Here is a 27527-nt window from a genome sequence, read left to right as displayed (position 1 = left end):
ATTAGCTTGCACCCTGGCTACGTGTAGCTCACTTTTATTCCTGATGTACCCTTCAATTATAATTTATACTGTCATTTTATCTTTTTACAAGTGGTAGAATTGGTTTAATAGTTGTAGAATATTCCAGCAAATTTTTCCTTGGAAGTAGTGATTTTTAAATGCATCATTTTATGCAGCCGAAGTATTGAACAAAAAGGAATTATCATGGTAGTTTCCATAGAGTAAATAATACACATCAACAACCCAAAACTCAATAAAACATAGACCAAATTCTGCTGAAAGTTGTCATTATAAATTGGCACAAATCCTCCTCTAGCAAACACAGCCCATAATTTATCGTTTGGGATACAGTTTTGCGCATGATGGAAACTGGTGACCTGCAAGAGTATTCCCAATACCCTTGCCCAATGCTAGTGTTGTTTGCAAAGGCCCCCAGGAAGTCATTACCAAACTCCATCTAGAAACAGACCAAAAAGGTCAGAGGTATACATATGACCCATGTTTGTGGAGGACTGTGAGTATTCTTATTGAAAATACGGTGTAGTGTTCCAAAGCATCTGCCGCCGTTCTCAGACGTTAGTGAGTTTGAATATGCCAGCGTCTACTTTTGAAGAGCATGCCAAAGACACATTTGTTCCTAAAACTCAGTCATTAGAGTTGAGCACCTACACAAATTCAATGAGTTTCAGTGGAACAGCAATTGGTTCTCCAAGTTAGAAAGTATAGAGTGGCTCAGAAACTGAAATGTGAGGAAACTGACTACCAATATAGAGATGAATTACCTAGGACAAGCTAATACTATCTATAACGTAGAGACTGATTTGACAATCCTGAGCATTATTCTGTAAAAGAGGAAGCTGAAAATATATTTAGCTTTCCAGAATCATGAATTTTATTCTATTTGAGTACAAATAGAAATCTCTCTCTCTCTTTCTCTCTCTCTCTCTCTCACGCGCACACACACACACACACACACATGCACACACGTGCATGCGTGCATGTACACACACACATGCACACACACAAAATTAAAGCCAATAGAGCAAAAGAAATATAGAAATAAGAGACAACAGCTTGCAGTGAAAATACTATAGCCTTTGAAGCCGGTCAGATCTACATCTGAAACCTGTCTGATCCCTCACTGACTGTGCCAAGGAGCAAGTTTTTTTATACTCTCAACCTGTTTTTTCATCTATAAAATGGGTGAAATATTTCTGAAAATGGGGCATTGCTGTGAGAATAACGTATGTTAGGTGCTAAATGTATGGGGTAGCCAATTGTTAAATAGTGACTATCATAAATACTAATTTTTAAGTAGTACACTTGACCTCAAAATATGCTGTTTATGCAAAATATAATTATTTTATAAAAATGTTCAAGCATTGTCACCTAAAAGAACATAAGCTTAAGGGTTATAACATATTGAACTTTTTAAAAACTAAATGATTATATGATTATCTAGCAATCTAATTTAATTTGTCTTTGCTTTAATGGCATTACTAGCTTTGTTTTTGCTCTTTTCACAGTGAAGTTCACACAAAAAAGCATTGCCTTACCACTAGAAATTTTCATTTTTCTTTTAGTAATGATTTTGCCTTCGAATGGTTTGTGGAAGTGCCATATACCTAACAACAATTCTCCTTGTATATTACCTTTTAATATTAAGAAACCACAGAATAAGAAAGCAATTTGACATCTATATTATATTATTCTCTGCTTTCTATAGCTTTATTTCCAGTTGAAAGTGTTCAGTACTCTTTCTTGTGTCTTTCTTCTCTCCTAATAATGAAGATCTCTCCAGGACCTTTCCAAGCAAACAGACATCCCTTATGGCACAGTACTGGACTCTGCCGTGTATGAACATGTCCGGATGAAAGGAATGAATCCTTTTGAAAGGGACAGCATGTATTCCCAAATGTGGAGGATGATCAACAGAAGCAATGGATCAGAGAATAACGTTCTGGAATCCCAAGCAGGCATTCAAAAGGTACTGGTCATAGTTCTTCATTTAGAGTCCACTATTTTGTCTCCCATATTGAAATTGCTACATTGAGATTGGTTTATTTATTTTTATTTTAACTCCGACATAGAGTTTGTAGTTAAATTATACCTGCTATCGATTTACAGAAGATTTGAGTTGACACATTGCTTAAGCAGAAGGAATTCAAAGCCTTCTGTGCTGTGTCTACTGGATCTGTCTCCAATGGAATTCCAAAGCTAGAAAACATAAGCTAGTACATGAAGACCGAAAAGGTTTTTACAAGTCCCGTTCCAAATATCATTAAGATTATCCAATTCTTTCAGATGACTTTGGGGTACTTCCTATCCTGCATTTGTTTTTAGATGAAAACCTTATCTTTACTTATGATGTGGTGGGTAAAAGTTAATCTTGTCACTAAATAAGGTGCCTACAAATGTCTATTTCAAAAGTGAAAATCTTTATCTTTCTTTAAATAACCATCATTTAGAAGATACTTTACCAGGGGAAAAAAAAAGATTATGAAGCATCCCTTTGTGTAAAACATGAAGCTAGTTTTTATTCTGGGCTGTGGTTTATAAAAACATATACAGAAGTAATCTTGTCTTCCTCAAGCCCTATCAATCTGCATGGAAGAACTGAATGATTGTTGTTTAAAATTATCCCAGTGGCTAGCACGGTGAAAATCACAATGTTTGACATTCAGTAAATAATTGTGGGGTGAATGAATGAATGAATGGATGTCAATCACAGAAACAAGTGTGGTATACACTTTTTCTCTATAACCTTCAACAGCAGAGTAATTTGGACCCCATGTCTGAGTTCCTTGTTGGAGAACATTTTGATGGCTATAGAAAATATTCTGCTGCAGGTTCTAGCGTTATTTTGTGCCTTTTCATATGATGTCCTTTATCTGCTGCTGCTATTATTATGCTTCCCTAGAGTGAACCTAGTTGATATCATTATTTTAAAAGCTAATGATGCTGATATAAACCTCTTTCCAAGTACTAATGATGCATTAGGATGTGAATGTCCTTGAAATGTTAGCAATGGCCTCTAACTCCTTCACCCTTATTATATTAAAGTCCTTTCCCAGGACCCAAGTATTGATCCTAAAATCCACTGGCTTCTAGAAGTTCGACAGTTACTGGGAGGAAGTGGAGGGTGGGAGAGAATCATTGAGTAAGTGGACTTATATGTTGTCTGGGGGAAATGAGAGGGTAGACATTTTAGGATTTACTAGATACACATAGGATATTAATGAATTTAAACCTCAGAATAAGAATACTAAGTGGTTTTTAGGAGAGTTCCTTTCCTTCATACTATTAATTGTTAAGAATAATTTTGTTTTCTTGAGGATGATTACATTCATAGGTTATATTTCTATTCTACATTAGAAGCCAAAGCTCTCCACACTTTACAACCTCTTTCTATACCATATCATTTCAGATAACATTCACTTTTTTTTCTCCAAGAAGACATAAGGATACTCAGAAAATATTTTAAGAAATATGTACTCACTCATTCATCATTTATTTATCCATTCTTTCATACAATATTTGGGAAGTAACAATTCTGTACCAAGCAGTGATCTAAGAACTGTAGAGAACTCCACCACAGAGAAATGATCATGGGATCTGTGAAATATAGTCTGGTGAGAGAGAAAGAAAAGAAAACTAAAACACATGATCAAACAAAATGACTTAAATTATGATTAATGCTATGGAAAAAAAAAAACTCGGGTGCTCTTATAGAAATTAAAGAGAACATCTACTTGAAGAAGAGTGATCAAGTATATTTCCCTGAGGAGATAAAATATTAGTGATGGCCTGCCTGATCAGGAGCTGTTCACGTAGAAGAGAGGGTGGCAAGGCATCCAAACAAAGCATAGCCTAGGCAAAAGCCTGAGGGTACATTCAAGAAGCCAGTTTAAAATCAACATGAATTGGGGCACCTGGGTGGCTCAGTCGGTTAGGCAGCGGACTTCGGCTCAGGTCATGATCTCGCGGTTTGGGAGTTCGGGCCCCTGTCGTGTAGGGCTCTGGGCTGACGGCTCAGACCCTGGAGCCTCCTTTGGATTCTGTCTCCTTCTCTCTTTGCCCCTCCCCACTTGTGCTCTGTCTCTCAAAAATAAATAATTGTAAAAAAAAAAAAGTTAAAATCAACATGAACTGGAACATGTCAAATGAGAGAGCATGGAAGGAGGGATAGTAACAAGGGACAGATGATGAAGGACCTGTTGCCCTAAGGAATTCATTCGGCTTTTATTTGGATGGGGAAAAAAATGCTACTAAAATAGGGGAATGTTGTGATTCATTATTACCTCTCAAGAAGGTCTCTATAGCTGATGTATGGGAATTGGGTAAGAGTATGCAAAGAGTATAAACAGTGAGACAATAAGAGACTCATAAATTTCAGAGGTAGCCAGTCAAGTAGATACATGTAGTCAAAGCCTTGTTTTATTCTTATGTTCTTACTCTCTCTCTCTCTCTCTCTCTCTTTCACACACACACACACACACACACACACACACACACACATGCACGCACAGCTCATATACCTTCCATTCTTTGTAGTTAATACAAATTGGGTACACTCCCCATATCCTGGCATTTCCAAAATAAATCATAAAATTATAAGATATGAAATGACACATAGAAGCTGTAAACGGTCATGTATGTATTAAGATATACATATATATATTCCAAAGTCTTCAGAATTGTTTAAGAAAACATCTCTTTTTCAAAGTGTGTACACACAGTTTCCTACATTTTCTCTTTTTTCTTTTTTACCTTTATGTCTTTTAGCCATAAAGAATTTAATTTGACAGTTGTGTATATGTAAAGAGAAAGCATAAATATCCATACGGAGAAAATTTCAATCAGAGATTCTGTGAAATAAAAATGTTTTAGACTAGGCTATTGATAATTTTCCATCCTGTGCTGAGAAGATTGGTTAATTATTTTTTAGACTTTGCTGTTTCTTTTTCTTTAAATATATAACTATTGCATCACCTTTAAACTTGGGTTAGTGTTTCTAATGCTGTTACTGAATGTCACACATTTAAAAAAAATCTATTATGAAAAATGGAAAGAACACTATTCCTAGAAAAAAAAAAACCTATCTGCTTTCCTTTCCTGCTTCTTCTAGGTCTTAGGTGTATAGTTTTGGAGAAGTACCTTGGCTTCTCTAAGACTTATCTATTCATCTATACAATGATCACAGTGTGGGAATTAAAAACCTGGACTTTGCAGGCATGTCAACCTGGGTTTGAATACAGTTCATTTTTTTTTTTAACTAAAATGTGTAAATGTGTCTAATTACTTAAAACTCTCTGGACCCCAGGATTTTCATCATGCTGATAAGAATTCCTACTTCATGTGGTTTTTGTCATTATTTAAAAAATACATATATATGTAGAAGCATCAATAAATAGTAGGATTAGAGCAATAAACTCATAAAATGATCCTTAAGATTACCTGAGGAATGTAAATGTGACTAATTTGTAACTACAAAGCTTTATTATTTAGTATCTTCTATGGTTAAGTTAAAATTATACTGTAATGAAAACAATAATTAATGAAAGAAGTAAAGAAGAACAATTTCTATTCCGTGGTAGTCTACTGATAAAGACAGTTTATGAGTTTAAAATTGCAAATCATGTCACCTAGCATTATACCATATTCATTCCATTTTCTGATTTACTAGAGGGGTAGTGAAGAATGTCCTTATGAATTCATAACGGAAAATACCAAAGTGAAAATTACTTGTTGTATATACATTCTTCTAACCAAAATCAGAGTTAGCTGAAAATTGATTAGACAGAAAATAGGTAATAACAATAGAATGTCTTTTGGTTCAGTTTGCTAGGTCTTGGCCAGCTTCTCTTAAAACACAAAACCAACCAACCAAAATATAATAACCTTCTCACCTGCTAAAGCTCACTGGGAGCTTATAAGACTGAGAACTATGAGACATGAAATGTGGCTGTGCATTCTTCCTTGGGCAACTGGTCTTGCACATCCCACACAGCAGCTTCCTCTTCTCGGTCATCGGTTTCTAATTTGTTCAGGCAGAAAACACCGTAGAGGTCTTCTAGGTCAATTTTCCACAGAAGGCCAAACTTCTTCTACAGTATCTTTGACAAGAATTCATACATATAGTAACTGCCTTCCAGGAAAGCCTGAATCACTGTGCAAACAATCCTAATTATAACTTTAAATAGAGACCATTAATGTCTCAGCTTGTGTTTGTTCTTAATAGTGCTACTAGTCTCATTAAGTTTCTCTCACTCGAAGGTAGAACTTGATCTCTTCTCACATCGTTCTGCTCATACCAAAGAAAGCTGTATAAATGAGGATTAAGTAAATGAGTTCTGATCTGCTATTCTTGGGAGACATTCACCTGTAACAGACTAGCCTGATTAAACTGGAACAAATTTGTTTCCATCTTCCTCTTCTCAGGACTTTTTGCATAAATAGAAAAAATGTATATGAAAAATATAACTGAAACTTTTAGTGCATTCATTCAACAATTATTTATTGAGAACCTTCTATGTATCAGCCAGTATTTTGGTTGCTGGAGTGAAAATAAATGAAAACAAAATGCCTCCACAAAGTTCACACCCTAGTGTAAGAGGCAGACAATAAACAAATAAAACGTGTTGTGTTTCAGTAGTGATGTGTTAAGGAGAAAAAGTAGAAAGAGGGAAAAGGGAGACAAGAAGGAGATGGTCTGCCTTGTTAAATCAGATGTCCAGGGAAGGCTTCACTAAGAAAATGACATTGTGGGGGTGGTTCCTGAGTGGCTCAGTCGGTTGAGGTCTAACTCTTGATTTCAGCTCAGGTCATGATCCCAGCCTCACCTCAGGCTCCAACCTGAACATGGAGCCTGCTTAATATTCTCTCTCTCTCTCTCTCTCTCTCTCTCTCTCTCTCTCTCTCTCTCAATCTTTATCTCCCTCTGCCCCTCTCCCTTCCCTCAAAAAAATTTTTAATAAAGAAAAATAAAGAAAATGACATTGGAATAAAGTCTTGAAGCAAGTGGGAAGGAGATAGAGAGGTGTTTATCTAAGTGACATGTTTTCAGATAGAGGGTCAGCCAATGCAAAGGCCCTGAGGTGGGAACATGCCTGGATGTTCTAAGACTATGAAGGAAGCTCATGTAAGTCAGAAATAAAGGATAATATCAGAAGTATAACAAAGTCAGAGAAGTAGAGGGCCAGGTGGTAGGGGAGAAGGTGTATCTTTGCAATCTTGTTACTCACAGTATGAGTAACAAGGCAACATCAGCATCACTTGAGAGCTTCTTAGAAATGCAGACTCCTGGGCCCCATCAGAGTCAGCCCTTCTGAATGTAAATGTCATTCTAAGAAGATTACCAGGTGATTTGTAAGCATGCTAACATCTGAAAATACTAATACAGGGCTGTATAGAACATATAGAACATTCTAAATGGGCTTTTACAGAGCTCCTGGCTGGCTCAGTTGATTAAGCATCCGACTTTGGCTCAGGTCCCAAGCCGTGGGGAGGGCTCTATGCTGACAGCTCAGAGCATGGAGCCTGCTTCAGATTCTGTGTCTCCGTCTCTCTCTGCCCTCCTCTGCTTATGCTCTCTCTCTCTCTCAAAAATAAATAAACATTTAAAAAAGTTAAATGGGCTTTTACTCCATGGGAGATACGAAACTTAGGAAGGTTTTGAACAGAAAAGTCACATGATAGGGGTGACTGGATGGCTCAGTTGGTTAAGTATCAACTCTTGATTTTGGCTCAGGTCATGATCTCACAGTTTGTGGGATCAAGCCCTGCATCAGGCTCTGCACTGACAGCATGAAGCCTGCTTTGGATTCTCTATCTCCCTGTCTCTCTACCCCTCCCCCATCCCATGCTCATGCTTTCTCTCTCTCTCTCTCTCTCTCTCTCTCTCTCTCTCAAAATAAATAAATAAACATTAATAAAAAAAGAGTAACATGATATAATTCATATTTTGGCAGGTCAAAAATAAAGATCTGACTAGAAATGGAGGATCTGTATGTAGAACTAAAAGAGAAGTCTCTGGTTATTTAGAGGGTGATATTTATTTCCTGACAACCTATTAAGCTCAGGTGTTGAAGAACAAATTATTCTAAAAGCTCTCAGCATTGAAGACTACTCAGGATTGAAAATCAGGATTGGTAGGATTAAAATCCTGTCCTAGCCAGAGGATCCTAATGGTAACTGCATAATACCTCAGACTACATAGTTCAAAGAGGATATAAAAATCTGATGGATACTATGGCAACAGGGAAGTGAGGGATGGTGTTGGCAGCAGCAGTTTTCAATCAGAAAGATAGCATCAATTTACAAGTCTAATTAGTCTACACAAGTCCCCGAGCTGTATAGGGAAAGGGAAACTGACAAGGTCCAGGTGTAGAGCAAAACCTCCAGGCTCAGGCCCCAGCTCTAGTGACAGCTGGAAAATTGGAGTATTGAAATGAAAGCCAAGACAAAAGATTGGTCATGTCAAATGGGCCACTATCAAGGACTTTTGAGGACTGGGGTAGAAAGACAAATTCTAGGTCCTATGAAATGGTGCGGTAGGCCTACCTTCTTTATTTATCTATGGCTGACAAAACTGGGTGGATTGAACCTCCCATTTTGTTAATTCATTCACAACCTATTCAGTGAGCACTGATCATTTACCAGGCCCTGTTCTGGGCATGAGAAATTAAACAGAACAAGCAAAGCCCCTACCCCAATGGAGATTATTTTGTAGTAGAGAGAAAAAAATAGACAATCACATAAACATATGCTATGAAGAAAAATTAGAAAGGTAAGGATGAAAGAAAGCAGAGGAAGAAAAGGGATGTTTGCCATCATATATAAAGTGGTCCCAGAAGGCATCTCTGAGAAAGTGACATTTGAGTAAAGACCTGAAAGAGGACAGGGTATACCATGAAGACAGTGGGGAGACAGGGCAGGAAGTGCTCTGACCAGAAGGAATATTACTGCAGAAGGAATATTACTGCAAAATTCCTGAGGCAGAAACTAGCTTGGCATGATGGAGAGAAATGTCAAGACCAATATGGCTGAAGAAGGGTACATGGAGGCAGGGTGGCAGATAGGGTGTGCAAGGGAGATAGGTAGGAAATAAGGTCACATCAGGGATTAGGCTGGATGGTGACCTAAAAATGTTGAAGCTTGGGCCCCACTAAAGTTCCAACTGTATCTTTTTTTTTTATTATCGAGATACAATGAACATATAACATTATGTTAGCTTCAGACATACAACATGATTCTATGGTTGTGTATATTGCAAAATGATCACCACAATAAATTTAGTTAACCTCCCTCACCGTTGTTACAAATTTTCTTTTTGTGATAAGAACTTTTAAGATCTATTCTCCTAGCAACTGCTATACATTCGATACAGCATTATTAACTATTTCACCATGCTGTACATTACATCCCATGACTTATTTATAATTAGAAGTTTGTACTTTTCAACCCCTTCTGCCCATTGTACCTTAATTAGGGAGTGGAAGGCATCTGGATATCTTAAATCCTTTCAGGTGATTCTGATTCACAATAAAGGTTGGAAATCACTGGTATAATACTTTGGAGCCATTTAAATTACTTTGATTTTGAATAATTCTGAGATAGGAAACCCAGGAAGGTTGTGAGTGGAAGAGTGACATGATCTGACTTACTTACAAAGGTCCACTCAAAGTGCTATGTGGGAGATAGGAGAGGTCAAGGCTGGAAGCAAAAACAGAGAGGAGATTACTGTTATAATCCAAGTGAGACATGATGGTGGATGGACCACAGTGGTTATGGTGGAAGTGGTGAGAAGTGATTGAATTTGAATACATTGTGAAGGTAGCTCTGACAAATTTTCTAAAAGATTGAATATGAGCTATGAAAAAGAGGAGTTAAAGATGAGTCCAATGTCTTTGGCCTAAGCAGTAGGAAGAATGAAATTAACATTTATTAAGGTTGAGAAAACTATGGGAAGAGCAGATTTGAGAAGCCAAATGAGAATTTGCCTTTGGCATGATAGCTAACATGAAATGTTTATTAATTATCCAGGAAAAGATGCCGAGAAAGCTGCTTTCTATATATGAGTTGACTGTTTAGGAGAAAGTTCCAGCTGGAGATTGGAGATTACTAACATAGAGTCTGTATTTAAAGTCATAAGACTCGATGATATCACTAAGGATATGTGTCTATCTAGAGAAGAAAGCTATGTAAAGACTAATCCCTGGGACAATTTAGTATTTAGAGGAGGGAGTGTTTAAAAGGGTATAACAGAATCAGGAAAGGATCAGCCAGAGAAGCAGGGAAAAAAAGAACAAAAGCAGTTGTTTAGAAGCCAAATGAAAAAGTATTTCAAGAAGTTAAAATGATCAACCATCTGTGAAATGATGCTTATGGATCAAGTATAGTGAAGACCGAGAATTAATGATTTATTTGGCAACCAGGATTCTCTGGTGACGTTGAGAAGAGCAGATCTGGTAGAGGGAAAGGAGAAGGAATTAGAATTAGATTGGAGAGAAAAAAAGAATGAGAAGAGAAGCAGTGGAGATGACAAGAGTAGGTACTTTTATTTATTTTCTTTTTTATTTTAATTTTTTATTCAAGTATAATTAGTGTTTTATTAGTTTCAGGTGACAATGTAATGATTTGACAATTTTATACACTACTCAGTGCCCATCATGATAAGTGTGCTCTTAATCCCTTTTATTTATTTCACCTGTCCCTACCCACTTTCCCTCTGGCAACCACCCATTGTTCTTTATATTTAAGAGTCTGGGTTATTTTGTTTTTCTTGTTTCCTTTGTTCGTTCATTTTGTTAGAGTAGGCACTGTTTTAAAAAATGTTTATTTTGAAAGAGAGAAAGAGAGAGAGTGAGCAGGGAAGGGGCAGAGAGAATGGGGCACAGACAATCCTAAGCAGGTTCTATACTGTCAGCGCAGAGCCCAATGCAGGTCTCAAACTCACGATCTGTGAGATAATGACCTGAGCTGAAATCAAGAGTCAGACACTTAACTGACTGAGCCACCCAGTCATCCCTAAACTAGGCACTCTTTAAAGGTGCTCTGCTAAAAGTAAATGCTGAGTAATAGCAAGGAGGGTCCTGAAGTAGGATGTGATGTTTGGGAAAAAATGTTTTATGAAAAAAGATGTGTGCAATATCTGTATACTGATGGGATTATACAGTAAAGAGAGGGAAACTCAAGGTGCAGGAGAGATAGGAGAACTGCTGGAGATCTGTCCTAGAGTAGGTGATAAGTAATGATATCTAGTACACAAGTGGAGGGTTTGAATTTAGGAACACACTCCATCCATATTAAGAGAAGGTAGAATATATGGCAATACATGCAGATACGTTAGAAGATACAATGGTGGAAGTATGTGGAAGATCATTATTGAATGTCTGTATTTATTCAGAGAATAGGAACTCAGGCCCATCACCAAAGTGTAAGCAACAGGATAAAGATTCTGGAGATTTGAAGAGAAAGAAGAAAGGAATGGTTGTTCGGGAGAATGGGAGGGACAGTAGGCTAGTGAAATGTCATAGTACTCCTGGAAAAAACTAAAGGCCCTTTTGCAACAGTGATCATGACAATAAGATAAAACCAATCAGCATGACTGTGGGCTTTTCTCTAAGCCATCTTCAGCTGCCTGAGCATAAACATGGAGTCCACAGAGAATAGATTTCACCAGAATTAGTGTTTACCAGATAAACATGGTAGAAAAACAATGGAGTGAGGGAATTGACCATATATGCAAAGAAATGATCATAATTATGAATCATGGAAGCTCATCTGTGTAGGAGAAAAGTGGTGACCCAGAGGAGATTGAGGTTGCCAGGAGGATGGCATGAACAATGGACTCTTGGTCTAAATGGACTGACGAACTGCTGGAGTCCATGAACCAAAAGGACAGGACTAGAAGTAATATGAAGTTGGTTCAGAGATGACACAGTTGACATTGAGATGATGAAGAAAGTGCTAGTATTGTAAATAATGTGACATGGGAGTGGGTGGCTAAGGTGGGAAGAGAGACAGAATCTTCAAAGAAGAAGAAGCCAAGAAACTGAGAAGCCAAGTACTGGAAAAGGATATCTGTGTGAAGAATCAGATCACCAAGAATAACCACAGAACTGGAATTTGAGAGAGTGACAGAGAGCCAAGTTACAAAATCTTTGAGCAATATTGGAGTGACACGGAATCAACAGATGACTGCAGTAAGAATGAGTATAGTCTGATAGCATGAGCTTCAAAGCTAGAAGACTTTGGAGTCAAAGCTCCAGAAGTGGTTCAAGGGGCAAGGAAGATACCTTCCCATGATCCACCCCCACCGGTATGAATGTTGTAGAAAAGAAAAATAGCTACTATTTGAGGAGACCAAAGGCAGTGTAATAAGTATATCCAGAAGAGAAGCAGGTTCTGCCCTGTAAACAAAGGTAAAAGGAAATTAAAAAACAAAAAAACAGATTAAGGATATAGGCAGGGCTTGGGACAATCTCAGTTTTGCCAGATGTCCCACTGTTATTATTAACAGTACCCTTCTGATATTGTAACTTATAATAAAAAATATATGTTTGATCTTCCTCATGTTTCTGGCACAGAGCTCCTAAATCCTTGGAATTTCCTAAGTGTTAAAAGCAATAGGGGTGTCTTTTATTACGTTAATAAGATGACTTATGGACTGCATCTCCCATCCTTAGATGAGGAACGAATCAAGTGATTAGAGGGTTGAAACTTTCAGTCCCATCTTCTAAAGGGGAGGGGGCTATAGATTAAGTTTAATCACCAATGGCCATTGACTTAATCAAATATGCCTAGGTAATGATGCCTCCATAAAAACCCGAAAGGACAAGGAGAAGGTTGTTGGAACCAACCAGGAACACAGGTTAACAACATGAGCTTGCAATTGGCTTCTGATTCTGTAGAATCAGATGGTATCTCCTGTAGCTAGTGTCAGAATTGAGTTGAATTTAAGACACCAAACTGATGTCTGGGAATTGTTGATGTGCACCCTCCCCCAACCTACATCAAAATTGGTCCCAAAATCTTAAGACCCTTCATTCTAAAGGTTATTGCCATCAGAACAATAAATTGTATGATGGCCCCACACACAAGGATCATGGTAGTGGTGGAGTTCCATAGAGCAAGTGGAAGAGTCCAGAGAGAGAGGAATGGGAAAATTGGTCAAAGCCAAAGGATGCACATAGGAGTAACCTGGAAGTCTTGGATTTTTCCTGATAATGGACATTTGGGGAACTAGAGCCAATATAGGCTTTAGGCTCTCAGCAAATTGTTTTGGTAAATTAGTGAGTATGCAGTGAAAGAAGGATTCAGCATGTTGCCAGGAGCATTCTGACGATGGCAGGGTGGAGGCTTGGCTAAGAGCAGTCTTACCAACAGCTGAGAGATTTAAAGGCATGTCTTCTTCTCACAGCTAAGTAAGACTGGGAAAGGTAGAAGCTGCTGTCCTACACTTAAGAATGAAGCAAGCAGGAAACAAATTACATTTTAAAAGGCTGTGAGTACAAAACAAATTTCAGCTGCTACAGGTTTACATAGAGTAACCCCTGGTCTTATGCAACTCAAACCCAAGAGCCACACTGGCTGTATTCTCTTTTCTAGTTGTTCCATTCCCCTTCCTGTTTGAGCTCTATAATATCATTTAGCATTGAGTAAGAAGACCAAAGTAGACAACAGCTATGAGGACAGAGAGGATAAGAGTTAACTTGAGCTTCAGTGAGTGACTTGGTAACATACTAAGTACATGACCTTAAAATCGGGGCTAGGCCCCATTACAGAAATGAACAATTAGACTGAACACACTTGGGGAAAATCAAAGCAAAATTCTAAACAACTTTGGGTTTTTGAAAATGCCAGGAGTCCTGGGCTGTCATGCCACTGTGCTTAGAGGTAGCAGTGCACTGAGGTGCCTGGGTGGCTGAGTCATTTAAGCGCTCAACTTCAGCTCAGGTCATGATCACACTGTTCGTGGGTTCATGCCTCACATTGGGCTCTGTGCGGACAGCTCAGAGCCTGGAGCCTGCTTCAGATTCTGTGTCTCCCTCTCTCTGCTCCGCCCCCCCCCCCCCGCATATAAAAATTAAAGTAAAAATAAAGTAGCAGTGCATTTGCTATATTTGCTATTTTGCCAAATGATTTCAACAAACAGTATATGACTCACTTTAGCACTTCACCACACATCTGGGAGCTCAGATCCCAGTGGCATATTTTCTGTTTGCCCAAAATCAAAGTTTTCAGGTCCATGTCAGTTATCATGCAGTGAAAGTACATCAATGGGACAATTAAAACAAACAAACAAACAAACAAAACACAGTGATCATTCCCAGCAGCCCTGCCAATGCATTTTTAATGTCTAGGATTGGGCATTTTTAGTATTACATTTTTAGAACATTTTTTTTGTTTGCCATACTCTTTATGGATGTTTGAAATGAAAATTAGTCTTGAGTAGATATTTTCTCAAAGGGAAAAGGAGAAGCCCCATACTATATACTTCTTAAGCAGTCATAAGCATTTTAACCTCAGTGAGAATATATTAGGTCATAACACACAAAGCAAACCGAAAACTGAAAGATTTTTTTCTACATTCCCAGATAAAATAGATACAGATTCTGTAAATTAAAGTGAAAGTAATAAAGTGATGTTTTTGTATACAAAGATGATACTACTAAACTGCCATTAGCAGAGCATGTAATTTTAAAATTGCTTTTTTACTATATAAGTGATTTAATCCATGATGAAAGCCAGACCTGCTCCAATTCTTCTTTTAATTAGCTCCATTCAATTCCAATTCATCTACTCATTCACTCATTCCTTTAATCAGCAAACATTTATTCAGGGGCTGCTAAGTACCAGAAACTATGATAGGCACAGAGAATGCAGAGATGCATTAGTGCAGTAAGGGTGGGACAGTATAATGCAGCCCAGTAGCTAACCTATGGGGAAATGTACAAGATGCCATGAGAAAACAGAGAAAGGGAGATGACTCTGGTTCAGATCACAAAGACTTCCAAGAGGAGGTAATGTCAATCTTAGAGTAATTAGGATTTAATTAAGTGAAAGAGAGATAGGAATAGGTAGGATGAGAAGGAGACAGCCTGAACAAAAACATGGAGGTGGGCAGAACACAGTACAGGCAAGAAACAAAATTAGATATAAGGCGTTTCTGTTAGTCAAGGTTTTCTAGAGAAAAAGAACAATACCTGTATTCATATATCACATTCATATATTTGTGTGTATATATGTGTGGAGATATGTTTATACACAAAATAAGATTCTTATAAGGAATTGGCCCATGCAATTATGGAGGCTGACAAGTCCCATGATCTGCTGTCTACAAGCTGGAGACCCGGGAAAGCTTATGATTTAAATTCCAGAGAAGTAGGAGCACTGATGGTATAAATCCCAATTCAAGGGAAGGGGTAGACTGATGTTCCAGCTCAATAGTCAGTCAGTCAGGAGGATGAAGCGAGGAAGAGGCGGGGGGCGGTGGGAGAAGGAGAGAGAGACAGAGACAGAGAGAGAGAGAGAGAGACAGAGAGAGACAGAGAGAGAGAGAGGGAGAGAGAAACTTCTCTACCTGTTTGTTCTGTTCCAGCCCTCCACAAGTTAGACATTATCCACCTACACTGGGGAGGTCAATCTGCTTTACTCAGTCTACCAATTCAAATGCTAATCTCTTCTAGAAGTACACTCATGGGCACACCCAGAAATAATGTTTAATCAGATATCTGGGCATCCCATGACCTAGTCAAGTTGACACATAAAATAAACTATCACAGTGCTACAGTATAGTGAAAAGGGGGTAGGAGGTGCAGTTTATAAGTGTGGATGAGACACCTGCTAGGCCATGTATCATCTGACTCTGCTATTTGGATATTAATTGTGTAGGTTAACTAAATGTGCAAGAAGGTGTGAAAAGAATAACGAAAAATATTTGAAAAGAAATACCTGAATTGGAAAGAAGATATAGCCACTTTGGACCTCAGTTTTCTTCTTTATCTTTATAATTGTGCAAATGGAATAGATGAATTCTGAGAATACTTCTGGAGCTAATTTTGGACCCTAATTTCAATCTGTTTAATAGGCACAGGAGAAATACACCTCTCAGGGAGCTACTGAGGCCCCTAGTGGGAGCACCGGTCCTGGTTTAACACATAACCTGGTGCTCAAGCATTCCTTCCACAAAAGAATCCCAGCTTTGTATTTCCCCAGGATGAAAGATAATAGATAGATGCATCTTTGTTTCCTTGTGGTTCCATTATGTTCACAAACTTCTTTATCCAACAGATAGTATAAATGACCCATTGCCGTGGTTTAGTTCTTACTCTCAAAGTTACTTCCCAAATTGGAAAATGCTTATACATTTAAAAATTTTCTGTTGGAAAGTACAACAAAAGTAAAAAGTATAAACCCACCATAATTATATAATCACCTCACTCTATCCATTATAATTTTACCCTCAGTTAACCTCCATTAAAATAGCAGGGTGCACAACTTCATGACTTTCTTCTTTAGTTAATGGGCACCTATATGCACACAGTTTTTTGTTTGGTTTACATTTGGACTTGTTTTTAATGGACTGTTCTCTGCCTTTGTCTTTATCAATCTCTGTCATTAGCATCTTTCAAGTTAGCACATATATTTATACCTCATTTTAATACACTCAAAATATTCTATGAACTATCATTATTTATCAAATCATTGCCCTTGGTGAATACTTTGAATGGTCCTCATATCCTGTAAGTAGCTACGGTGAACATTTATTTTTATATATTTGTTATTTACTTTTGTAAAGACAGTCATAAAAGTAGGATTCTGAGTTAAGGAGTATATGCATTTGCAAATTTAATAACCACTCTCAAAGTAGTATCTAAAAATGCTGAACCAATTTCTACTTCCAGTACAAAGGAGAGTTCTGTTTTCCCACTTTCTTGCCTGAAATTGCCAGAAGTAAAATGTACTACATTTTTATTTTTTCACTTTTACAAAAATGATGAATGAAAGGTATCTCACTCTTATTTTCACTTTTCTGATTATGAGGGGGAGCATTTTTTCAAATGTGTATTAGCTTTTATGCGTCGTCCTTGTTTTGCTAATTTATTTCTTTGATCCTTTTATTGACTTGTTATTGTCAGTTTTAATAGCTCTTTTTTAAAAGATTAGTAAGAGGGGAGACTGGGTGGCTTAGTTGGTTAAGCATCTGACTCTTGATCTCGGCTCAGGTCATGATCTCAGGGTTCGTGATTTTGAACTCCACGTTGGCTTCTGTCCAGAAAGCACGGAGCCTGCTTGGGATTCTCTCTCTCCTCTGTCTGCTCGCACACGTTCTCTCTCTCTCTCTCTAACTAAATAAATTTTAAAAAGTAATAAATTAAGAAGATTACTCAGTAATAAGATTACTAAGTTATAAGTAATCTTATTAATTTATAAGATTAATATGAGTACTTTGTTTTCTTTTGTCACTCTACCTTTAACCCATCAGACTTTTCTAATCCGTGTCCACATCCACATTTACACTGTCAGTTAAACAGATGTACTGGCAAGCTAACACAATTTGGTCAGGCCCTAATATAAATCCACATGCCCCAAGGTACACTTCATAAGACAACATTTCTTTTTGCCCGACAGTACTTTCAAAGAGCAGCATTTACTTTGTGAAAAATGGGAAAAGCTGAATGATTTTGTAAATATGCCTCTAAGCTGGCCACTGTTTGCTATCTTCCCTTTTATCCCTAAGAATATTAATATAAATAAGAATTGTATAATACTTAGTTCCCTACTAACAAATCTATGCTGAGAGGGCTTCAAGTTCTTGAATGCTTTTCTATAGCAAAGATATTGGACTTTCATGGATATGTATTTGTTTCCATTACATTGAGCTGTAGACCTTTAACACATACTTTGAATTTTTAGCTTCTCATCAAACTCTCCTTTCCTCACTAGAAGAATTAGCAGTCTAACTAGGTTTTATTTGCATTCCTGTGAGTTCCAGCCCTTGGTTGTCCTTTCATATATATGCTCAAAGGGGCCTTTCTCTCCTCTCACTCTGATTTATGTGCTCAGTGTTCTACTGTGATTTTCAGCTTCTCAACTGCTGAATTCAATTCTGCTACTAAAGCTTAAATGCCATGATTACTACCGTATCACTGTGCTTTAACATTTCTCAGATTAATTGTCATCTTAACTACTAAAGCTTCTGATTACAAATTCCTCCTTTATTGTTAAATATCCATAGTACTATTGTTTTTCTTATTTTAAGTCAATATGCTTTGTAAAATCCTTTAGGGCTCTGCCATCTGGCACCAACTCATCTGAGAGATAATAAAATAAAATTTCAATGCCTTGATGGTATTTGGGGGCAATAAATATATTATAAAACCATGCTTATGCTTGGTAGAAAATAACCTGCATTTTCAAATTTATCTTTATTTCTTCTATTACAGATAATATTAAATACAGGAATTCAAAAGTGCAGAATAGGTTTTTTAAAAGTCTATAACTGGAGCGCCTGGGTCACTCAGTCAGTTACATGTCTGACTTTGGCTCAGGTCACGATCTCACAGTTTGTGGGTTCGAGCCCGACATCAGGCTTTCTACTGTCAGTGTAGAGCCTGCTTCAGATCCTTTGTCCCCAGCTCTCTCTGCCCCTCCCCTGCTTGTGCTATCTCTTTCAAAATAAATAAATAAACTTTATTTTATTTAAAATGAAGCTCCATAACTAAGGGTAGAGTTTCTATTTTTATGTCATAAAGAGTTAGTTTATAATATAATCTGACTATATGGCATTAATAGTTTTCATATTTAACATTCAACATATAAATTTTATTGAAATTTTAAATTTTATTTATTTATTTTAAATTGTTAAATACTTGTAACATAAAATTTACCATTTTAACCATTTTTATATGTATGGTGTAGTGGCATTAAGTACATTCTCATTATTATACAACCATCAACATGATCCGTCTCCAAAATTCTTTTCATCCTGCAAAATTAAAATTCTATATCCATTAAAGAATAGCTTCCTATTCCTTCCTCCCCCAAAGCCCTGGAAACCAACATGCTGCTTTCCGACTTATGCATTTGTCTGCTATAGGAAACTCATGTAAGTGGAATCATGCAGAATTTGTCTTTTTGTGACTGTTTCACTTAGCATGACACTCTCATGGTTCACCACGTTGTAGCATGTGTCGAATGTCTTTCCTTTTTAAGGCTGAATGATATTTATTTCATTGTATGTGTATACCACATTTTGTTCATCCATTTATTCCTTGACAGGTATTTAGGTTTCCTCCACCTTTTGGCTATTGTGAATAATGCTACTAATTACAATGGTTGTTCAAATATATTTGAGTCCCTTTTTTTTCAGTTCTTTTAGGTATATACCTAGAAGCGAAATTGCTGGCTCATATGGTAATTCTATTTTTAATATTTTGAGGAATGGCATATTGTTTTCCCCAGTGACTGCGCCATTTTACATTCCCACCAATAGTGCACGAGGGTCCAGTTTCTCCGTATCCTCACGATCACTTATTCTGTGTTTTTTTTTTTTTTTGATGTTTGCCATCTTAATAGGTGTGAGGTGGTACATACAGATTTAAGTTCCATTTTAAGATTCCTCTTTTTTAAGAGGCACTCTTTTGGCTAACAAACTCAAATTGCCATAATCGCCATCATTTATTCCAATAGAAATTAGATTGTACTAGGAGTTATATAAAGCCTAGAATTCATGAGAGGTAGGACTTGATCCAACCCACAAAAACGACTCACCAAGAGTGATTCTTAAAGACAGAAAAGACCAATAATCTAACAACCTGCTGGAGGCAGCAAGAGAAGCAAATCAGAATGGGAAAAGAGGCATACATAGTTCAACAAAACAAAACAAAGCCCATGCTATTCTAACATGCCCAGTTGAGAAGTGTTGGTTTTTCTAAAGTCTCTGAGAATGTTTATCTCTATTACCTATTCCTATTCCCAGAATTCATCACAGTCATAGATCTGAAAGGGAATGGGAGATCATTCAGTTTAATTATTTCATTTTATAGATGAGGAAATTATATCTGAAAAGGTTAAGTGATTTACCGCAGACCACACAACTAATTAGTGTCTAGATTTATAACTAGAGCTCACATCTCTTCACTCCTGCTCACCTGCTCTTTCTATCACAATAGAACTTAAAACTCTAATGTCCTCCCAAAGGTAATTAAAATTCACATCACAATTTGGGTGGTTCTCAAGCTTTATAGAATACTAAGAATTCCCAAGAGCCACTACACAGAATGCTTATTCCCCAACTCCAAACCCAAATATTAAGATTCACTGGATCAGGGATGAGACCTCCAGAATTAAAATTTTAACAAGCCGTTCAGGTGTTTCTGATGATTATTCTCAGAATATCTTGTGAGAATGACTCTTCTAGGAGTTATGTAAAAGCCCTTGTCCTAGGTCAGTGATCCTCAAAGTGTGAGTGCTGGGCCAGTGGCAGCAACACCACCTGGGAACTTGTGAGAAATGTAACACTTGGATCCCAGTCCAGAACTACTTAATCAGAGACTCTTAGGGGTGGGGTTGGAATAGCATACATTAACCATCTCCTCCAGTGATTCTGATGCAACTGAAGTTTGAGATCCATTGGCGTATGCTATAGTTTAGTACAAGCAAGCCACTTATTTTATTCTATCACTCTCCAACAAGAGGTTTTAGATATCCAAAGCTTCAGGTGCATCTAGGTAATCTGAAATCTTTTATCATTAAATGATACTACCAGGCTTTTTTATATGTATACACGATTTTCTGGAATGTTTCAACACTAAGTAACAAAACCTTTGCTATCATTGCTCCTTACATGCAATTAATCAGTAAGAAGAGGTTAAGTGAGGGGCACGTCAAGTGGCAAATGTTGCCTCTCCCCTTGTGACAGGATTTAATTTGGGGGAACAAGACAACTCTTATCTGCGTGCTGCACATCTCTACCTGGATGCCCTGCCAGTGCTCCTGCTAACCTTATGTCTAACACTGAACTAATTGTCTTTCTGTGCAAGTTGATGCCTATCTTTCTGTGGTTTTGATTTCTGTTAAAAACACCAATACTCTCCCTGCCATCCAGGCTAGAAATTGAGGAGTCATTTTCATTGCATTTCGTCTTTCTTACCAGAGCCTATTAATTGCTTTAACTATCAAATCCTGCCTCCACAGCCTCTCTCCCATTTATCTCTCTTTTCCTTCTCCACTTCTAGTTGAGCAATTTGCGTCATTATGACAACCCTCCTGGACTGTAGAAATAGCTGATTGCCCCTCTCACACCAATTAATCCTCCCTCAGCATAGTTCTGATAGCAATGTATCTTTGCTCAAAAGCCTCTTTGTCAAAAAATGAATAAACACTAAAAATTTTTTTTAAATGTTAGATAACAGATACACAAAAACAGGCATGATGAATGATTCTCCCAATATTGATTTAAATCAGTGATGTGTGGTTGTGTACAGTAAATATATATATATATATATATATATATATATATATATATATATATCATACATAAAAATGTAATTGTTTGCAGATTTCATAGCTTATACCTGAACTATTATAACATAATGTGCTCATTGGATTAACCCAGGAAGGTTGATTCTGAATTCCTAGTTTTTTCTATATTTACAATTATTTTTTCCTTGTTAGAATTAATTACAAATTGGGGTGCCTGGGTGGCTCAGTCAGTTGAGTGACTGACTCTTGATTTTGGTTCAGGTCATGATCCCAGGGTGGTGGGATCGAGCCCAGAATTGGGCTCCACCGGGCGGGGCATGGAGCCTGTGTGAGATTCTCTCTCTCTCTCTCTCTCTCTCTCTCTCTCTCTCTCTCTCTCTCTCCCTCCCCCTCTCTCTCTTTCTCTCTTCCTCTGCCCCTCCCCCCTTCTAAAGTAAAATTAAAAAATAAAAAGAATTAGTCACAAATTTTGTGCAAAGATTTAGGATAATTTAACTCTGATAATTTAATCTCTTAGGATAATTTAATCTCTGATAATTATCTAACAATGTTCTCTTACACATTTCTTTCAGAGTCCAAGATAGCCTATTGGACTTTGGCTTATGTTGTTTAGACTTTGCAGAGAAACAAAATGGAATTTGAGTCTGAAACTGCCCACTAAGCTAGCCATGAGGCCCACTAAGCTAGTCATGATCCTGAGAAGTTAAATTTCCCTAAACATGACATACCCTAACAGGGGAAAAAAATGTATGCTAAAATATGGAAAAATAAAAAGAAGTCAGAATCAATACAAATTCAATGAATGCCTCTATCTTAATCCCCAGAGCTTCAGTTTTTCACCTGTTAAAAAAAACAAAAAAAAAAAAAAAAAAAAAAAACAACACAGTGGGAACATAGGAAACTGCTAGGAAAACATAAATACACACTAATCATTGCTCTTCCCTTCCCTGACACTAAGGCCTTTGTTGATTTTCACCTAGTATGTTAAGCTTGAGAGCCCCATCTGCTCAGCAGTATGTAAATGTGATGGGATGTTTCTGCCTCAAATTATATCACTGTCAGAAATGCATTGCAAGTAATACTTTTGTGTATTTAACTCTACATATAAAATATTTAGCCTACAGGAAACTTATGAATTACAGTCAAGTAAAATACTGCACTCGAGCTGTGAAGCTAAAGAAGCTTTTATCAGCTTTTCAGCTCAAAATACCACTATTCTCCTTCACCATGTTAACACATAAAAGATATACACATTTAAGTAATTCTATCAACAGTGATAACCTTATTTCTCCATTTGAGATTTAGGATTAAATAATTATATGCAAATTTAGACAAATTCCTTTTCTACCTTAGGGAAACTAATTAAGTTTGTCAATCTAGCTGCTTTTGGAAACCGCTTCGCATAATATACACAATAATATATAACTCAAATCTCAGTTCTCAGCGCTGCATACCCTAAAACTGTCCACAGTCTTTTGTATGTATTTTTAGTAATACACTGTTTGAAAATCAGGAGCTGTGTCTAGAGCCTTAGAATTGCTTTTTCGTTTTGTTTTTGGGTTTGTCTACACCAACAAATGCATCTTTTAAGTTGAATATGTTGTGAAAGCCACTGAACACTTTAACTGGCCAAAAACCTTTGCCCACTTGATATTCTCCACCTATCATCTGGCTGTTTAACATACAGTTTTCAAACTTATTATATTCAGCACTCAGTAGTTGCTCTACTTTTCATATTTTCTTTTTCAGTTACTAGCAAATCCATCTTTTAAATTTCATAGTACCAAAGCTTTGAAATCATTCTTGACTTTTCTGTCTCACATTCCATGTCTGATGCATCAGTAAATCTTACTGGTTCTTTATTTAAGAACACATACAGCTTCTCACCATCCCCACTGCTATTACTCTAGTCCACACCACCATGATCTCTTTCCTGGATTATTGTAATAGCTTCCTACCTGAACTTCCTGCTTCTCTACTCTACTCAGCCACAGTCTATTTTCAATAGAGCAATCTAAATGAACCTGTTATTCTTTTATTCAAAACTGTCCAATGGCTCCCCACCTCATTCAAGACAAGAGCCAAGATCCTTACAATGGCCTATCGGGTGGAAATGATCTGTGACTTTCCATTTTGTTATCTTTCTGATGAATGGTTCATCTGATCTCTTTGCTTTTTCTTAAACATGCCAAACACACACACACACACACACACACATACCCCTTTTAAACTTTTTCACTGGCTAAATTCTCTTCCTGGATTGTTCTTCCTCCCATAGAGCTTTGCTGCTTATTTCTTCACCATCTTTGAAGTGAGTCACCTTCTCACTGAGACCTTCCCTAACCACCTTTTTTATTTTTTTAATGTTTATTTATTAATTTTGAGAGACAGCGTGTATGAGTGGGAGAGGGGAGAGAGAGAGAGAGAGAGAGAGAGAGAGAGAGAGAGAGAGAAAGAGATCCCAAGCAGGCTCCATGCTGTCAACACAGAGCCCGACATGGGGCTCAGACTCATGAACCATGAAATCATGACCTGAGCCAAAATCAAGAGTCCGACTCTGAACTGAGTGAGCCACCCAGGTGCCCCTCTAACCACCTTTTTGAAAATGCAAAACCCCTCATAATTTGGCATTTCATATACTCCTTCCCTGCTTTATTTTTTCACCATAGCATAAATAAGTCTATAATTTACTTATATGCTTTATTTATTAGCTGTTTTTCTGCACTAAATGAAAGTTTCATGAGGGCAAGGTTTTTGATCTATCCCAACAACCTATAATAGTGCCTAAAACATAGAAGGTTCTCAATAAATATTTTTGCAAACTTATTTTTGCCCCTAAAAGATACTGAAAATCATCAAAAAAATTGAATTGGTCAAAAACAAGTAGCCTCTATGATTTCCTTTTTGTATAATAAAAAATTATTGTAAGTATATCAAAAAAATATTGTAAGTATATCAAATTGTCAATTATTAAATTTTAGAATTCAAAATATACAATACTGGAAAAGTGACATATATAATATTTTTTTCCAGTCACTGCTTCATTAGTCATTTATAACAGTTACCATACTTAAGAAGTTACTACTTGGGTCATTTGCTAGAGAATGTTAGTTTATGTAAAATTAGTATTTCTATTTGTTTTTGTAACCCATCTTTCTTTAACCGATATATTTCATAATTAAATTAGTACCTCCAAAAATACTTATAGCTTTATTAAAGCTGTTCAGTGGGAACTTTTCTGGTTATCCTCTGTGCCTGTAGAATACTATAGGATAATTTATCAGGTTATCTAGTTTACTTCCAAGCATCTGAGTTAACAAGATATCATTTCAATCTAAAATCAGCCCAGCAATAAGCCCCAGATGGTTGTGGGCAACAAAACGTCTTGACCAAGAAAAACGGGAAAACAGATCAGGCCAGAAATGCTGAAAGATGTGGTGAATAAAAAAAAAAAAAAAAAAAGCAGGCTTGTAGAAACCACCACCAGTGAGAGATGTTGTGTGCGTTACAGTTTTGTTGGCCATTTGGTTCTATGATTAGGCCTGCCTTCCATTTAGGATTTATAGAAGGGTAACTAAAATGTGATCTAGGAGGCTTTTCTTTCTTTTTTTTTAATATGAAATTTACTGTCAAATTGGTTTCCATACAAGACCCAGTGCTTATCCCAACAGATGCCCTCCTCAATGCCCATCACCCACTTTCCCCTCCCTCCCACCACCCCATCAACCCTCAGTTTATTCTCAGTTTTTAAAAGTCTCTTATGGTTTGGCTCCCTCTCTAGGAGGCTTTTCAAAACTACTTATTGACTAACTAGAGAATCAAAGAACATGAGAACCAGGAAGGACTTCAGGAGTGATAGATACTAACGTCCTCTGATATATAGAGACCTCTTTTCCCAGTCTTACAAGCCCCCTTATTTCACTTTTGAACTATTCAATTATTGAATGCCTTTTTCATACTACTCCAGAATCTGTCTCCCTATATCATCCACTCACTGCTTCTAGCTGCCCTTTATATAAGCATAAATGCTTCAAATATTTAATCCCAACTTTAAATTACCACTTACTAAATTAAACATCTCTTTAATTGTTTCTCAGATGCCATGTTTTTCTAAAAAATTAATTTCTTCTGAATTAATGGTTTTGTTCAATGTCTGTCCTAAATTATTATTCCCAAAGCTGAACACAGTATTTTCAGTGCATTGGTCTGACCGAATCAGACATGTATTAATTGATACACCTTGAAAGCCACACCACAGAGGTAATTCCTATTAAGCTTACACCTACTCAAATGCTTAGATCTTAGTAGGACTGTGTATTCAGCCAGTCCCTCCAAAGTAAAAAGTATATAGAATTATATCTCTAAAATTGCTCCTTAGTTTTTTCTGTTCTCTCTAGCCTTAGGTTATATGCAATTTGTGAAGTATACCTAGCAAACATTCATTAAAGACTTTAAAAGAAAATTGGGGGCTCCTGGGTGGCTCAGTCAGTTAAGCGTCCAATTCTTGATTTCGTCTCATGTCATGATCTCACTGTTCATGAGATCAAGCCCTGCATTGAGTTCTGTGCTGACAGTGTGGAGCCTGGTTGGAATTTTCTCTCCCTCTCTCTCTGCCCCTCCCCCACACTCGCTTGCACTCTCTGTCTTAAAATGAATAAACTTAAAAAAAAAAAAAAGAGGAAAATTTAATTTTGGGGATAGGGTTAGATGCAGAGACCTGCAAGATCCTAAGGTTGATATGAATACATGAAATAATATTTTGAATACAGTGTTTAATTTATTTTAAAACCAGGGTGCCTGGATGGCTCAGTCAGTTAAGTGTCAGACTTCAGCTCAGGTCATGATCTCACAGTTCACTAGTTTCAGCCCCACGTCGGGCTCTGTGCTGACAGCTCAGAGCCTGGAGCCTGCTTCAGATTCTGTGTCTCCCTCTCTCTCTGCCCTTCCCCTGCTCATGTTCTCTGTCTCTCTCTCTCTCTCAAAAATAAAACGTTTAAAATTTTTTTTAATTTATTTTAAAACCTAGCCTATCTTATTATCCAGGATACATTATTCTCTTGTTGACAAAATAATTTAAAACATTATGTTGAATTTATATGTATTTATGTGATATATTACAATTTATATATAAATACTACTACATTGTCTATAATTTCTAATAGCCCTGTCACTAAGAAAATGTTATTACTTTGTTATGACTTGTTCTTACTAGACACAAGATGCTACTTATAATTATCACTCTCTTTTCTAAGTATCCATAAATGAAATATTTGTTCCAAAATGGGCCCCAAAATATTGCCCGTGAGTCATATTACCCATTTTAGAAAAAAATGAAACACTTCCCAATTTATACAGATACCATTGTTGAAGTCATTCCCTTCTACCACATCCTTGATTTCTCAAAGTTTGCAACAGCACTTTCTGAATCACATATGCAAATTGTTCAATGTGTAGGTGTCTCCATATTTTGCTGATGACACACCCCTAGCAATAAAAATTATTGCATATATTCCCTAATATATATCTTTCCTTATTTCTACTTATATACATAATCTAAAAAAGTGAAATAAGCAATAATTTTAAATCTTACTGTATTTTTTGCAATTTTTTCCCACTAAAAATCATGCCAGTACTTTTAAGCGAGAGCAAAGTAACTGAACATGTTTCATTATATTTTGAAGTCTTAACTCTTTGATATATAGCCATGAGATTATGTTTATATATTCTCTGGATTTAAAAAAAAAATGCTCTCCTGAAAACTAAAATGTGTCACTAACTCATCCTAACATATCTTTACATAGTCATTAAGAACTTATCAAAAGCAAGATTTTGTTCACTAAGTTTCCTATGATTTCCATCTCACCAAGTAGTAATTTCATGATCTATTAATTTAGGCTTTTATTTTGTGTTTATGTAGTTCAATTATGTGCCTTGAATTGGGCAGGTTTTTTGAAAAAATCTTTTAAGACATAGATTGTATTTACAAAGAATTTTGCCTTCTAAGTAAGACAAATCATATAAACAAAAGCCTATGA

General features: G+C 36.8%; 1 protein-coding gene across 2 annotated transcripts in view; it reads left to right on the top strand.

Moving 5' to 3' along the window:
• The window catches only part of GRID2 (glutamate ionotropic receptor delta type subunit 2), a 1503942-nt gene that overhangs the window by 1222536 nt on the left and 253879 nt on the right, over positions 1-27527 (top strand). For both annotated transcript variants that reach the window (XM_086704576.1, XM_086704575.1), the window contains exon 13: positions 1792-1987. In XM_086704576.1, coding sequence (XP_086560702.1) covers positions 1792-1987 — 196 coding nt within the window. The remainder of the gene's footprint in view (positions 1-1791; positions 1988-27527) is intronic.

The sequence above is a fragment of the Puma concolor genome, chromosome B1 (genome assembly GCF_028749965.1).
Source record: "Puma concolor isolate L17-30 chromosome B1, mPumCon1.1.hap2, whole genome shotgun sequence".
NCBI classification, from domain to species: Eukaryota; Metazoa; Chordata; class Mammalia; order Carnivora; family Felidae; genus Puma; species Puma concolor.
Note: the sequence above shows the minus strand (reverse complement) of the source record. Positions and strands in the feature narration are given on the sequence as shown.